At 48.0% G+C, this 14395-nt stretch overlaps 2 protein-coding genes across 2 annotated transcripts in view; one reads left to right on the top strand and one right to left on the bottom strand.

The window, feature by feature from the left end:
- Nucleotides 1-2057: 2057 nt before the first annotated feature.
- LOC128843269 (uncharacterized) lies at nucleotides 2058-6297 on the bottom strand. The gene is made up of 3 exons (XM_054039969.1): nucleotides 6216-6297; nucleotides 4459-4511; nucleotides 2058-3587 (listed from the first exon to the last, which is right to left on the bottom strand). Exon 3 carries the CDS (start codon nucleotides 3564-3566, stop codon nucleotides 2382-2384), a length of 1185 nt encoding a protein of 394 aa, XP_053895944.1. The 5' UTR covers nucleotides 3567-3587; nucleotides 4459-4511; nucleotides 6216-6297; the 3' UTR covers nucleotides 2058-2381.
- Nucleotides 6298-7261: 964 nt separating this feature from the next.
- Nucleotides 7262-14395, top strand: part of VWA5B2 (von Willebrand factor A domain containing 5B2) — a 55506-nt gene continuing 48372 nt past the window's right edge. Inside the window, exons 1-2 of the mRNA XM_054040746.1 lie at nucleotides 7262-7296; nucleotides 11585-11669. The gene's annotated coding sequence lies outside the window, so the exon portion shown is untranslated. The remainder of the gene's footprint in view (nucleotides 7297-11584; nucleotides 11670-14395) is intronic.

Genomic DNA, 14395 nt, shown 5'->3' with positions numbered 1-14395 from the left:
AGCTCAAATGGGTGTGCTGTCCTTGTGTGTGTGAGCAGACACCCACTCCTGGTACTGAGCCCCTCTGCTGCAGTACCCTATCCAGTCCCCCTGCGTTAATTATAGCTCCACAACTGGTTTCCTCTACAAATCACAAGAGAATCACCCAAAGTGATTATTTTATTTAGACACTTTAGGAGCAACTGAAATTAACCAAAACAGTGATTTCAAAGGCATAGGCTGCTCTACCTGTTGCTGGGACACACATGGCAGAGTCAGCTATTGAAGAAATAAGCTTTCATTTAAAAAAAAAAAAGTCTCTGGGGAATCTCATGGTTGTGTAGTTATACTTGGTTCACATTTGAAAGGTTAATTCAGGGGTAGGCAGCCTGCAGCACACGAGCCGATTTTCAGTGGCACTCACTCACACTGCCCGGGTCCTGGCCACCGCTCCGGGGAGGCTCTGAATTTTAATTTAATTTTAAATGAAGCTTCTTAAACATTTTAAAAACCTTATTTACTTTACATACAATAGTTTATATTTTATAGACTTCTAGAAAGAGACCTTCTAAAAACGTTAAAATGTATTACTAGCACGCAAAACCTTAAATTAGAGGGAATACATGAAGACTTGGCACATCACTTCTGAAAGGCTGCTGACCCCTGAGTTAATTGATGGATGCAGTGTTGTCTTCCTGCATCTGCAGACAGCCTGAAAGAGTAGCTCTGACATGTAAGCCTTTCCCCCAAATTCTCATGGGGTCCTATTGGGTTCGGGGGAAGTGGGTGGGCATAAGCCCACCCATGGCTGAAGACCCCTCAGAGAATGGAACAGAAATAGGCCCCACAGTCGCAGAGAACCCCCTCAGCCAACATACTCTCCCTGGAGATATAGATGGCCACTTTGGCCATCACTAGGAGGTCCCACGACTTTGTGGGGCCACAGATGGGGTGTGCGTATATGAGAAGGTGTGGGGAGAAAATGCAAAAGTGGGTCCAGGAGGAGCCAGAAAAGGGGCTGCAACCTGGTGCACACAAGCCGGGGTCTCCCTCATGCCGCAAAACGGACAGGCATCAGGGACAGGGGTGAACCACACCAGGTACATGCCTGTGCTCATGGTTCACATTATCATGGGGCGAGGGGTGGACTCCAAATCCTACTAACACTTTAAATGTAAGCAGTTAACGAGTTAATTGCTGATCATTTTAACAGACTGGGAAAGAGGTTGTGAGGGAAGATGGCAAGAGAAGAAACAGCAGTCCATCTAAAGCAGAACACATTATCCCTTTGTGTGATGCTGAATTGACAATACAGCCCATAATTATAAGTTCAGTTACCCCTTAAAGTCCATACCTTGTGTTTGATCTTTGGCAAACCTGCCCTTGACAGCAGCAAGGATTCCTTGGTGGACTAAAATTCAAGTTTAGTCCTGAACTTACACCCCAGACCATTAAATGGAATCCAGCCCTCTCCCCAGACAACCTTGAACTATGCAGTTTTGTTGTAACTGTGTTGGCCTCAGGATATGTGAGACACAAGATGGGTGAGATCACCTTTCTCTCAACAGCTGCCCTCTTTTGAGCTTCTTATTCCAGTGCCTGGCAGCTGCTGCAAAGTATGCCATCTCTGGGGAAATAAGTTGGTCTGCCTGTGAAATGGTCTAGTTCAGGGTTTAGAGAAGAAGGTGGGTGAGGTAAAGTTGTCTACACAGACAGGCAATCAGTTCAATCCCAGAGCACTAAATGCCAAGGGTTGGGACAGAAGCATTAAATCATTCCCTGTGTTTCCACTCCTGTAGAAGAGGTTTCAGAGTAGCAGCCGTGTTAGTCTGTATCCGCAAAAAGAAGAACAGGAGTACTTGTGGCACCTTAGAGACTAACAAATTTATTAGAGCATAAGCTTTCGTGGACTACAGCCGAAGAAGTGGGCTGTAGTCCACGAAAGCTTATGCTCTAATAAATTTGTTAGTCTCTAAGGTGCCACAAGTACTCCTGTTCTTCTTCCTGTAGGAGAGACAGGCAGATACAATCCTTGCCCCATGGCGCTTACAATCTAAATAGGAAAGAAGAGTCCAGGCTCAAGCAATATCTACATTACAGCCACTACCGCAGCAGTGCTGCAGCTGTACTGGAGATAGTTACTGCTCAGTGTAGGAACTAGTTCATTAGAAGACCTAGCCATGTCTACACTGGAGATTAGGTAGACATAACTAAAGCATTTAGGGAACAAATGTAACTAGTTAGCACTAATTTTTAAAACATAGACCAGGACTCAGCAGGTATCATATTCCAGATCCCATAGTTCTGCTGTGGCAGAATCAGAAATAGTCCATTAATCTATAATGGCATCTGGTGAAGACAGAAGCACCCTGGTGGGGTAGTGGCCAGATGTCCCAATTACATTATTCTTCCTTAACCCAAACTGAGTTGCCTCTCTTCTCCTCCAGGTGGGGAATCACAGCCTCAATGTAGAACTTCTCCAGCTTGGGCTCAGTTCTCTCCCAGAACCCTGCATCAAAGTCCACTGAGGCGATGACTGTATCTTTGTTGGTGTGAACCACAAAGTCAGCCCTGTCGAAGCCCGTTGTTGCCAGCTGGCACTGCACCTGAGTGTAGTAGGGATGGTTTCTCTTCAAGGAGTAGAGCTCACCATCCACTTCCAGGCAGAAGGCTGTGTCCTTACAGGCCTCTTTCACTGTCTTGTCTCTGTGCTTATAGGGACACTTGACCTCCAGTAGCCCCAGTAGCTTCCCTGTATCTGCTTCTCTGACAATTCCATCTGGGCTGGCTGCGAGCCACTCCTTCCCTGGGTGAATGAAGAGGCCACACTCCTCCACCTTCACAGGTCTACCTGTCCTCCTGGACTGGAGCTGCTCATATGCCTGCACTGCCTTTTTCTCATTTCGGATGCCCCAGGACATGGCTGGTGTCTGCATTTTGGACCCGGAGCTCACCACAGCCTTGAGATAAGACTGGGGCACCTCTGAGCTCCTGCCATTGACAAACTTGCTGTTAGCGATCCTGGGTGCAACTGAGGCCGTGATGCGGTTTTTCCGCCACTCATACCACTTGGGATTGTCCCTCTGGCCCCGGGTTTCCCTCTCCACTTTCACCACATCTTCTCTTGTCAGCAGGGAGGGAAATTTGCTTGCTTTGCCCTGGTCAGTGGTATTGGCCCGAGAGCGGCTGGATTGACTCCCTCCCAGGCAGGGGTCGGCACCGGCAGGTACTTTAGGTGTTGTGGAGCAAGGTTTCCCTCCACTAGTTACTGTGAGGTTCTTAGCTGTCACTCTGTAGCTTATCTTGGTGTCTCCTTGATCACTGCCATGTGCTGCAGTGGCCCTTGATTGGGAAGAGCTTTGCCCGGCTCTTCTGGCAGTGGTGCTGCTGGTTGGCTTGTCTGTCTGTGCCCTGCTGGTGCCTGAACTCCCAGCAGCCTGAGTGCTCGTAGGTCGGCTGGCTGTGGGTGTTGTCTTGGCCTGGGTAGAGGAGGCAGAGGAACGGGGTGCTGCTGGGGTGACTTTGGGCACAGTTGCAGCTTGACGAGGTGAGGCTGTGCTGTCAGGGTTTTTCCTGGGTCTCCCCATTGTTCAGTGTCAGGGGTCACGCTGTGTGGGCACAAGAGAAAGATGAATGTACATCCCTAGACCAGGTTGGTTTCCTGGGTCTGGCTGTGGCCTCTATGCTTGAGGCTTCAGGAGGGTTACGTCCCTTCTCTCCCCATGTAGGCAGGACTCCCTACTGCCCTCTGCAAGAATTTGTCTGTATCTCCATATTAAGCTGTTATGACACCTTTGTCTCTGTGCTGTCCCTATGCAAATCCCTTCCCCAGGCTGTGGTGTCTGCCAGGCAAGCCAGGAAAAAGGGCATGCAAATACATCAATGCCCCACCCATCCCTTTATCCCTCTTCTTTAAGGCTGTATGATGTCTAACCTCCCTGCAGCGAGCTGATTCTTGCATCCTGCAACTCCACAGTATGCATGGCTCTGACCCAATGAAGCCAGCCCAGAACTGAACTGGAGCTGACCCAGAGAGGGGTCAGAGAAGGGCTGGGTATCAAGCTAGGACTGTCTCATGAGAGCTGGAGCTGTGATGGATGGGAGGGGATGTAATGTAATAATAGCTGGTGTGAACATTTAGGGAGATGTCTGAGTCATTATGAATCCCATTTTGTTTTGTGACACCACTGGTGAATGTAACTTTGACTAGAGTTTAGAGCATCCATTTTGTAGCACAGCCTTGACACCTAGTGGACAGACTGTATCTGAAAAGCTGAGAGAGCAATTGAGGACAATCAACATTGACTGTTTTATATGGGGTGCGTCTCTAAGCAAGGGAGGCCATTCTATTGAAATTGCTGCCCAAATACTAAAGAGAGAAACGCCAACTGCTTGGTCCCACACTCAAGATTTTTGTAAAAACTCTTTAAAATCTCAATAGTAACATTTCCCTACATTTTTAAACCAACCAATCTTTACCTGTAGCTTGTGCAACTCTAACACAGCAGCACCACGGAGATTCACTGTCCGACCTGCAAGAAATGCAAAAGAGAAACAGCAGGAATTAGGGTCGAGTTAGCTCCTTTTACTAGTCCAAGCTGCCTCTGACCACATGCATCTTTCAACCAGCTTAAAGGAAGTGTCCACTGGATTGTTCATTAGGTAAAAAAGCTCCAGAGAATATATTAGAGGCTCCCGGGGTAGAGACTCCCTCTCTGCTGGCTTATGAAGGGTCATGCTGTGTACATAGAGATAAAGGGGATTAGAGTGCTTCAGAGCCCCAAGGTAACAAACAGAGCCCTGGCAAATGCCCAATCTCCTCCTGTGTGTGTCCCCCCCCCCGCCCCACGAAAGGCCCACTTGCTACATGACTCTTTTCAGAAATCAAAGCACTGAAATCATGAGTGCTCTAGGATTTCACTTCCCTTTTTGGCAGGAACAGTTATTAAAAGCCAACAGCAGAATCCCAGTCAGCAAACATGCCCCAGCTTGCTCTCTTCCATGCTGGGAAACCTTAGATTTGTAAGGACTAATAGTCAATTTCACCAGTTCTGGGGCTGAGGGTTAGCTTAAGGGGTGGCATGAACACTCTTGACATGGTGATAATGAACTTTTAAAAGATTGTAATTAAAGAACTGAAAAATTGTAACCACTATTTTGACTTTTGACATGTACCCGATCCCCCTGAGTAACCCTCCAGCCATTATCCTGTCCTCCGCCCTGATTTGAAAACCTTATATCCTGGCTCTCCAGTTTAGTGGCTCAATTGGGCTTTTGGATGCCAGTGTCATTTTGCAAACAGGCCCAGCTGTTTATTTCATGATAATCTTTAGAAGGGTGAAATTTTCTTGGGATGAAATGGTGACACCACTCTTTTTTATAGCCCTAAAACTGGCTTCCCCCTCAATGTTTCTCACTGGTTCCACCCTGTCTTTCCAGCTGCAATGCCAGGATTATGACAAGACAAAATGTTCAGATTCCAGTGACTCAAATAGTTCCTTCTGCCAACAAGTCCAGGCATATCTGTCAGGATGACTTGAACTGCTCTAGTCTGCATCCATGTGTGTGACTGTCGGGGAAGGGGATTTATTTACGCCTCACTCTGCAGTTGTAATTCACAGAGCATCCAAATATGAATTTTTCATGATTACACTCTACCATTCTCACCCCATAGACTCTTCAAAACAAGCCCCCGTTAGATTAAAAGTGAAATTTGTTCCCTTCTTGAAATACAGTCCCCAAGCAGGCTTATTCCTAATGCTGCGCAAGTTAGTTGGTTGGCAGAGGTTTGCTCAGTTATCTGTGGGTTTCGGTAAAACCACCCCTGAAGGATAGAAGGGTTGTAGTGATAAGTTAGGTTTCATTTTAGGCTGAGCACCATCCCGGTCTGTGAATTATAATTATCATTCATAAAGTGCTAGAGCCAAGGAGTGGCCATGAACAGGTCAGGGAGTGGAGCCTTTGACCTGTAGGTCATCACTGATCTCAGACCCACAGGCACCTATAGCGTACCCACAACATACCCCCCCCCCGGCAGGGGATTCAGCCCCTACTCCACTCCGCCCCGCAGCAGGGAACTCACCCCACCCCCCAATATGCCTCCCAGCAGGGAACCCAGCTCCTACCCCACTCCCCGATATGGGATTCAGCCCCTACCCCCCGCGCCCCCACCATGCCCCCCGGCAAGGAACCCAGCCCCTACCCCACTCCGCCCCCCGGCAGGGAAGGGAACTCACCCCCAGCTTGGCCCCCCGGGACTGCACCGCGACACTTCCTCACCCACTGCCCTCGGTTTCTCTTGAGATCTTGTTTGCTCCGCCCCAGGGGCGGGAAAGCCGGGCGTTGGCCGGAGGGGGCGCGGCATGGGGATGGAGGGCGGTGGAGAGAGGGAGGGGCCATGGCGTGGGGCATTGGCAGAGGAAAGAGCTGTGGCGCGTGGAGGGAAGGGGGAGGGGCAGTTGGTAGCGAGAAGGGCTATGGCAGGAGGATGGGGGGGGGCGCTGGCAGTGGGAGGAGCTGTGGCACAAGGGGATGGGGGTGGGGCGGGGGAGTTGGGGGAGGGATGGGGGGGTTGGGAGAAGGAGGGAGGAAGGAGCAGTTGAGAAGATTGTGGCACAGTGTTGGGAGAGGGGAGGGGCAGTTGGCAGTGGGAGGAGCTGTGGCACAAGGGGGTGGGGGAGTTGGGGGAGGGATGGGGGGGGGTTGGGAGGAGCATGTCACAGGGAAGGGGCAGTTGAGAAGACTGGCACAGTGTTGGCAGAGGGGAGGGGCAGTTGGCAGTGGGAGGAGCTGTGGCACAAGGGGCTGGGGGTGGGGCGGGGGAGTTGGGGGAGGGATGGGGGGTTGGGAGAAGGAGGGAGGAAGGAGCAGTTGAGAAGATTGTGGCACAGTGTTGGGAGAGGGGAGGGGCAGTTGGCAGTGAGAGGAGCTGTGGCACAAGGGGGTGGGGAAGTTGGGAGAGGGATGGGGGGGGTTGGGAGAAGGAGGGAGGAGCATGTCACAGGGAAGGGGCAGTTGAGAAGACTGCCACAGTGTTGGCAGAGGGGGGAACCCTGATGGCCCAGGGAAGGGGGAAGGGCAGTTGGGAGAGGGAAGGGCTATGGCACCACACAGGGATGGGAGCCGGGGTAGCCAGGATATCAACTGTGGGATGAAATCTCTCCAAAGCAGATGGGCCCCATTGCATACATATCCAGAGGGAGCAGAGTGATGGTGCTGAGACTGGAGCAAAGGGAGGTGGGCAATGTGATGGGGGAGCTGATGAGGAGAGAGACTGATGGAGCGGCAGGAGACAAATTCCTCACACAGCACGATAAGGTCAGCAATGCCTGGTAATACAGTAGTGCTTCAAGGGAAGGGTGCTTGTGGAGAGGAGTTCTTTGTCTCTGATGGAGCTCACCCCTACCTATGGTTAATGCTAAATCATCACCAGCTGTGAGTTATCATTTCTTAAGTTGAACAGCAAGGGATGAAACTGAAAACATTTACAGGGTGCTAGAGCCTTTTTAATGGGCATAGTTGGATTTTCCCACTAGAGGGAGTCATTCACTCAAATATACAGAAAACAGCACAGCATTTGGCAAAATAGGCAGACACAAGCCCTTTAAGGCTAGCCCTGACATGTGTTTTACAGAGACAGGTGACTGGGCCCTGTTGAATGTACAGCTGCAGCACAAAGAGGCTCATCTCTTAAATGAGCCTGCTGCTCCTAGTCACTGGCAAGCAGAAGGAAGAGTGAAATCTTTGCTGTTTGTGGAAGTCTTGCCACCAATGAGAAATCAGTCTGTCTCCTTGCTCACCAAAAATGAAAATGTTTATGTGGACAAAGTGACTTAGTGAGGACCTTCTACGTGGGGAAAATTCTAGGAACATTCGTTGTTTCCTTGGAGGGTTGGGGGTTAGAATGTGTCAAATTTTGTTGCATAAAACCAGGCTTGAAAAAGTAAAATTTCACTCTGGACAAATGTATTGACAATGTCACATTTGCACGGCCCTGCTCTCAAATTCAACAGTAGAAAATCCATCATTTCAAAACATTCCAACCCCCTCCCCCCCCTTTTTTTGAGGCTGTTTGTACCCTGCAGGGGTGGTGGTAGAAAGTTGACCAGTAAAATGAAGGATGTTCTGTATCTCAGAGTAGGGCTAGGGAAAGCCTGTTTTATAGACACCAGCTGTTGCAGGATCACCTTGATGTGCTCCACTCCTCTGGATCCCAATAGGTACAGCAGCCATATGAGCTCTGTGGAACACCTTATTCCTTTCAGGCAAGCGGCAGATTAACAGATCCTTGTCAATTGCGCTTTCTGCTGCTTAATATCAAAAGGCAAAATAACAGTTGTCATGGGAGCAGAGTAGCAGCTGTGTGGGATTTGCTTCCCTGATTAAAAATCTGTGGAGTAGAGGGATGTCCTGCCACCCTAGAGGGCATGTTCCTACTCTCGCTGCTGAGCACACGACATCTCCTTCATTCTGTCTTTGGCACAATTCAGATGGGAAAGTAAGGGGACATCCCACTTCAGCACAATCCAGATAGGAGAGGGGAAGTTCAATAATTTAGCACAATGGAGAGTGGGAGGGGAGGAGCCATCCCATTCCAACAGAAGGCTTATGACTGAAATTTGTAACCCACTAACCCCCTCTTTTTGTCCTATGACTGTGGAGGCATTAATGGGCCATTCTACCTTGGTCCCTTAGAATACGTGCTGTCTACTTGTGCTAAACAATCCACCTTGCATTGGCTGTGACTCTGGGAGTACTTTTCTCAAACTTGAAGAAGAGCTCTGTGTGGCTTGAAAGCTTGTCTCTCTCACCAACAGAAGTTGGTCTGATAAAAGATATTACCTCACCCACCATGTGTCGCTAAGATCCTGGGGCCGACATGGCTACAACTACACTGCATACAGAAATGGAGTGGCAGTTTCACAGTAGCATGATACAGATGGCGAGATATGATCATCCAACTCCATTCCTTGCATCTCTCCTCATGTTCTCCTTCCTCCCATTCCCTCTCTTCTCCTCCCAGCACCTTCATATCTCTTTCCTGCTGAATTTTCCCTCTCCTCCCATTGTCTTTTTGTCCCTCAGCCCTCTTTTCTGGTCTTTCCCCTCTTCTTTTTTGTGCTACCAGACAAACACACCTGTCAGTTGAAATCAGAATGAGAGCCACTTTTGTGGATAGATACGCCTTTTGGCCTAATACTGGACTGGTTCTGCAAACTGTATCGCAGATGGCCTAATCGAACTGTTCAAGCATCTAGCACATTTTTTGGTAATTATGTAAATAATTACACACACAAAACTACTTTAAAAGAACATTATTAAGGTGGTAAAGTCAAGCACTTAAAAATTAGGAGGTGCTAGAATTAAAGTTGCCTGTGCAACCTTAGTTCAGCCCTCTTGTGTGTACGCATTATGGTAGTCTTTCATTACATGATCACATTCTGTTTTTTTCTATAAGCAGTGTTCCCCTCACTTCCTTATGCTGCTCTACTGGTTCTTAGTACCAGTCTTCTTGCTCAGCCAGTTGCTACCTCCTGGCTCCCACTCCCCCACTCCTTGTTTCCCTTCCTGGCTCCCGGCCCCAGGTTCTTACCCAACCAGACCCAGATTCTTTGACCAGTTTGGTCCAGTCTCTGCTATAGGTCCCAGTTTCAGTCTCCTTTCCCGGCCAGTCCTTCTCTTCCTACCGTGAACTACCAGTTCCAGATTCCCTATCTCCCACACCAGCTTCCAATTCCAGTCTCACCCTCCCCAGGCTCCTTATCCCAATCTACTCCCACATCCACCTGCAGGTATGGCTCTTGTCCTCTCTGCCTTTGTCTCAGGCAGCTTCCTCTTCCATGCTGCCTGGACAAGGAGAGGAGGTACTGAGAGCACAGAAGAGACACTCTTCCTGCTCTCAGTTCAGGTGCCCAAACCCAGCACAGCTCAGAGCTGCAATTGCAGGGAAAATCCTGTTCAGCCCTAGGCTGGAGTATGCTCAGTGTGGTTGGACTCTCTGGGGACTTTAGCTGCTAAAATCTAAGAAGCCTTGACTGAGCATACGTGAACTGTGATTTATTTTAAGGCTTCTAACTTGGTAAAATTTGGGTCGAGTCAAGTGTCACAGGGATGGCAAAAGATCCATCCCTGACAAAAGGCCACTCCCATCTACCAAACTTCAAGTCCCTGCTCCAAAACATGGGGGTGCTGTTCAAAGAAAAGGTTGCCAGCATTTTTTTATATGGGCAAAACAGCGTATTTTTCCCCAACCTCGTTCTCAGAAACAGCTCAACCATTTTGAGGCAGACACGTGGCATGGAAAATTTCACTGTGAATGTTAAAGTTTAGCAAAATGATAACTATAAACAGGGTTTTATAATGGGAAGTGTCGGGCAACTTTAATAATAGGTAGTGCTACCAGCCCTGCCTATGATAAATTATATACCCCACATATCCAGACAGTGGTGTAGATGCTGTTTGTCTATGCCCTCCAGGTGTGTATTTGGTACACCTCTGCCTTTGCTGGGAGTCATTTGGTGGCATATTGCAATGTAGATACTGTAGGGTTAGCAAACATAACTATGAGTGTTAACTTGCTGCAATATATACATATGCAAACAGTGCAGGAGATTAAATACTGCAGTATATAATTGTAGGAAGTGGTATGCTGCAGTACATACACTGTGTAGGGTAGCCTACAGAAGTATGTGTACTCTCCAGGATGACATACTGCAGTATATGAACTGTAGAGAATTAGCACACAGGAGAGCCAACTCATGCTGATGACTGCTAGATTGGTCACCAACAAAACCAGCACCATCTGTGATCTGGTTTTGGATGGGACACCAGATCTTGCATGCACCAGTAACATCTGTTTAAAATGATCTGTTGTCCCATTGTAGTTCCCCTAATTCCCTCAAAATACTCAGTACAAACTGAGACGGTTCCCAGGAAAGGGTGAAAAGGAAAGAGAAGGCAGAATAGCAGTCTTGTTCCCCTTCAGCCTCAAATACAGAAGATACAGAAGATACCCCATCCTAGAAACCAAAAGCTGGTTTGGCTGACCAGGCCAATTTAATCAGGGTGGATATGGTCCACTCCAAATAATTGATGAGGAGGTGTCAATACCAAGAGAGGGAAAATTGCTTTTGTAGTGAGCCAGCCACTCCCAGTCCCTATTCAAGCCCAAGTTAATGGTGTTAAGTTTGCAAATGAACTGTAGCTCTGCAGTTTCTCTTTGAAGTCTGTTTTTGAAGTTTTGTTGTTGCAGGATGGCTACTTTTATATCTGTTGTTGAATGTCCAGGGAGATTGAAGTGTTCTCCTACTGGCTTTTGTATGTTACTATTCCTGATGTCTGATTTGTGTCCATTTGTTCTTTTACATAGAGACTGTCCGGTTTGGCCAATGTACATGGCAGAGGGGCAACGCCGGCATATGATGGCATATATCACATTAGTAGATGTGCAGGTGAATGAGCCCCTGATGGCGTGGCTGATGTGGTTGGGTCCTATGATGGTGTCACTAGAGTAGATATGGGGACAGAGTAGGCAATGGGGGTTGTTACAGGGATTGGTTCCTGTAATATACCAGTGACACTCAGCTTTACATTTCATTTTCCACAGATACTGTCAGTGCCATCACAAGGATGTTGTGATGTCTACAGGAGATTAGTAACTGGATGAAGAACAGTTGGTTCAAACTATCCAGGTGAGACCAAAGTAATGTAGTCTGAAAAGGAAAAATGCTTAGAGGAACAAGCAGGGACCCTGTCCTCCTCTTCGATAGAAGGTTTCTCTACACTATTTGCCAAGTACAACAAATCCTCAGGATCATATTCAACTCATTAACACAATGAGGCAGCTTGCTAGAAAGTTTTGTCTCTTCCTCCCTATCCTGATTAGGACGTTGTCATTTCTGGGTTGGATTAGCATAATTTCGTATCTTTGGGGCTGAAAATGAAAGCCACACTGAGAACTCCAGCTTGTGCAGAATATGGCCACTAGGCTACTTAACTTGATGGATTGCCATGAGCACATGATCCTCATCCTCTGTTTCCTCTGCATCCCAGTCTGCTTCCAATGATAGTTCAGTTAAAAGTACTGGTGAAGATCTTTTGGGCCATCAGTGGATGAGGACTCAACTACATCTATGACCACCTCCCCATCTGTGACCCACTAAGTCAGGCATGTTCCTCTGGGACAATTCAGTTCACAAAGCCCAGGACAAAAGATGTGAGAGCCAGGGATAAAGGCCCAGATCCTGACTCCCATCCATCTTGATTTGCACAGTTTAGGCCTTACAAAGCTGATGGAAAACCAGGTTAACTGGCCAATTGGGGATTCCACCAGTTTAAGGGAATCCAAAGGTTGCATTGAACTGGTGTAGTTACACCTGAGGATATTGGCAGGATTGGCTGGAAATCAGTCTGCTCTCTTGCTTCCCACCAGGAAATCCCCAAATCACCAGACCAGGGCTGAGCATAAGGTCATTGACGACAGGGTCAAACCAACCCTCACGTGTGCAACACAACACTTTGAGGAAAAACAAGGACAAGCGTGAATGTGCAGATGGCTGTGGGTGAACACACAAAATTGCCAGAGCTCCGGCTGATTTAAAGGGCCCGGGGCTCCCTGCAGCAGCTGGAGCCCTGGGCCCTTTAAATCACCCCTGGAGAAGCCGGTCCAGTCTGGCATGGCATACTGGCTCTTGCCGGTACGCCGTACCGTACCGTACCGTACCAGCTTACTTTCACCTCTGCCTTTTGTGCCCGGAGAGGAAATCTGAGCTCCGCCCATATGAGTTGCCATTCACCTATGTGTTCCGTTTCTTTCCCAGTATCTACATGTTTATATCTGTTCAGCTCTGGATAAATGATGACGACAATAGTGGATTCAGTGTTATGAAAAAGGATAGTGGTTATTATGTATAAGCAGCTCTACAAAGAGGAGGTAACCGCATAGGCAGGGCTATAACACAGTGACAGAGAAGCCCATAAAATGGGAGTTCAGTATAGAAAACTATCCAAAACTTTGCCTGTTTTAACTGATCCTGGTTGGAATGGAAATTTCCAGACCTTCCTGGCTGCTCTCTTCTAGGCTGGAATCTCAGACTGGGTCCTTTTCCACAAGATTTGTCCTTCTTCCCCTCCTGGGTGAACTTGCATCTCCTGAGATGATTAAGGGGGCAGGTGGTATGATTTAAGTCTATAAAGTCATGAATAGTGTGGAGAAAGTGAATAGGGAAGTGTTATTTTCCCCTTCACATAGCACAAGAACTAGGGATCACCCAAAGAAATTAATAGGCAGCAGGTTTAAAACAAACAAAAAAAAGTACTTCTTCATACAATACGCAGTGTGGAACTTGTTGCCATGGGATGTTGTGAAGGCCAAAAGTATAACTGGGTTAAAAAAAGAATTAGACAAATTAATGAAGGATAGGTTCATCAATGGCTATTAGCCAAGATGGTCACGGACACCACCCCATGCTCTGGGAGTCCCTAAATCTCGTACTGCCGGAAGCTGGGACTGGATGACAGGTGATGGATCACTCAAAATTGCCCTGGTCTGTTCATTCCCTCTGAAGCATCTGGCACTAGCCACTGTCAGAAGACAGGCCACTGGGCTAGATGGACCATTGGTCTGACCCAGCACAGGCATTCTTATGTTCTTATGAGATTGGGCTCTCCCTAGAGATTCTGCTATCCTGCTTCCTGCTTGCCTCTGGGCTGGCATTTCACTCTGATGAAAGCAGGAAGTGCAGAGGCTCACAATAAATGCTTTAAAATGTTGAACTGAACCTCCAAATAGCTTTTGGAGTTTGAGTTTTGGGACAGTCTATGGAGTCTGTTGTCATTCTTTGCAATCCTTTCCTAGTGCTGATGGTTAGTTGCGGTGCAGTTTTGCTATAATGAGGATCTCCGTGGGAACTGAGACCTACTTCTGGTATTGTGACACAAGGCTGTGTGTTAATACTTCAATAGGGCTTGTCTGGATTCTTGCCTCTATGAAGTTTGGGGCTAGTATAATTAAGTGAGAGAGTTCAGTCAGTTGAGGTGAGGGATTTGATCTGGGTAGTGGGTTGCAGTGTAATGCTGGGATTATGGGCAGGGAAAGTTGGTAAATGAGTCCTGGGTGGGACTGGGTACTCTGGTGTCTGAGGTAGATAAGAGCCAGGGTTGTGCACACCATGAGCAATATGTTGGGATTTCACCTCTTCCGCCTAACAGGCATTTGTCCTGACACCTCTGAGCTGGGCCTGCAGACGGGGATCAAAAGGATCAGACTTGTCTCTGCTGTAATCTGCTTGTTGTGTGTGTAAGTCTGTAACTCCCTACTGCTTTTCTGCCTGTCCCTCAAGTACCTCTGACAAGGTTCACCATCCCCCTGAGAAACAAGACAGCACATGCAGAGCAGGCTCCATCCCCTCCCAGTTGC

Source organism: Malaclemys terrapin, chromosome 9 (genome assembly GCF_027887155.1).
Source record: "Malaclemys terrapin pileata isolate rMalTer1 chromosome 9, rMalTer1.hap1, whole genome shotgun sequence".
Classification (NCBI taxonomy): domain Eukaryota; kingdom Metazoa; phylum Chordata; order Testudines; family Emydidae; genus Malaclemys; species Malaclemys terrapin.
The sequence above is the reverse complement of the archived record's forward strand: the minus strand, read 5'-3'. Positions and strand labels throughout refer to the sequence as shown.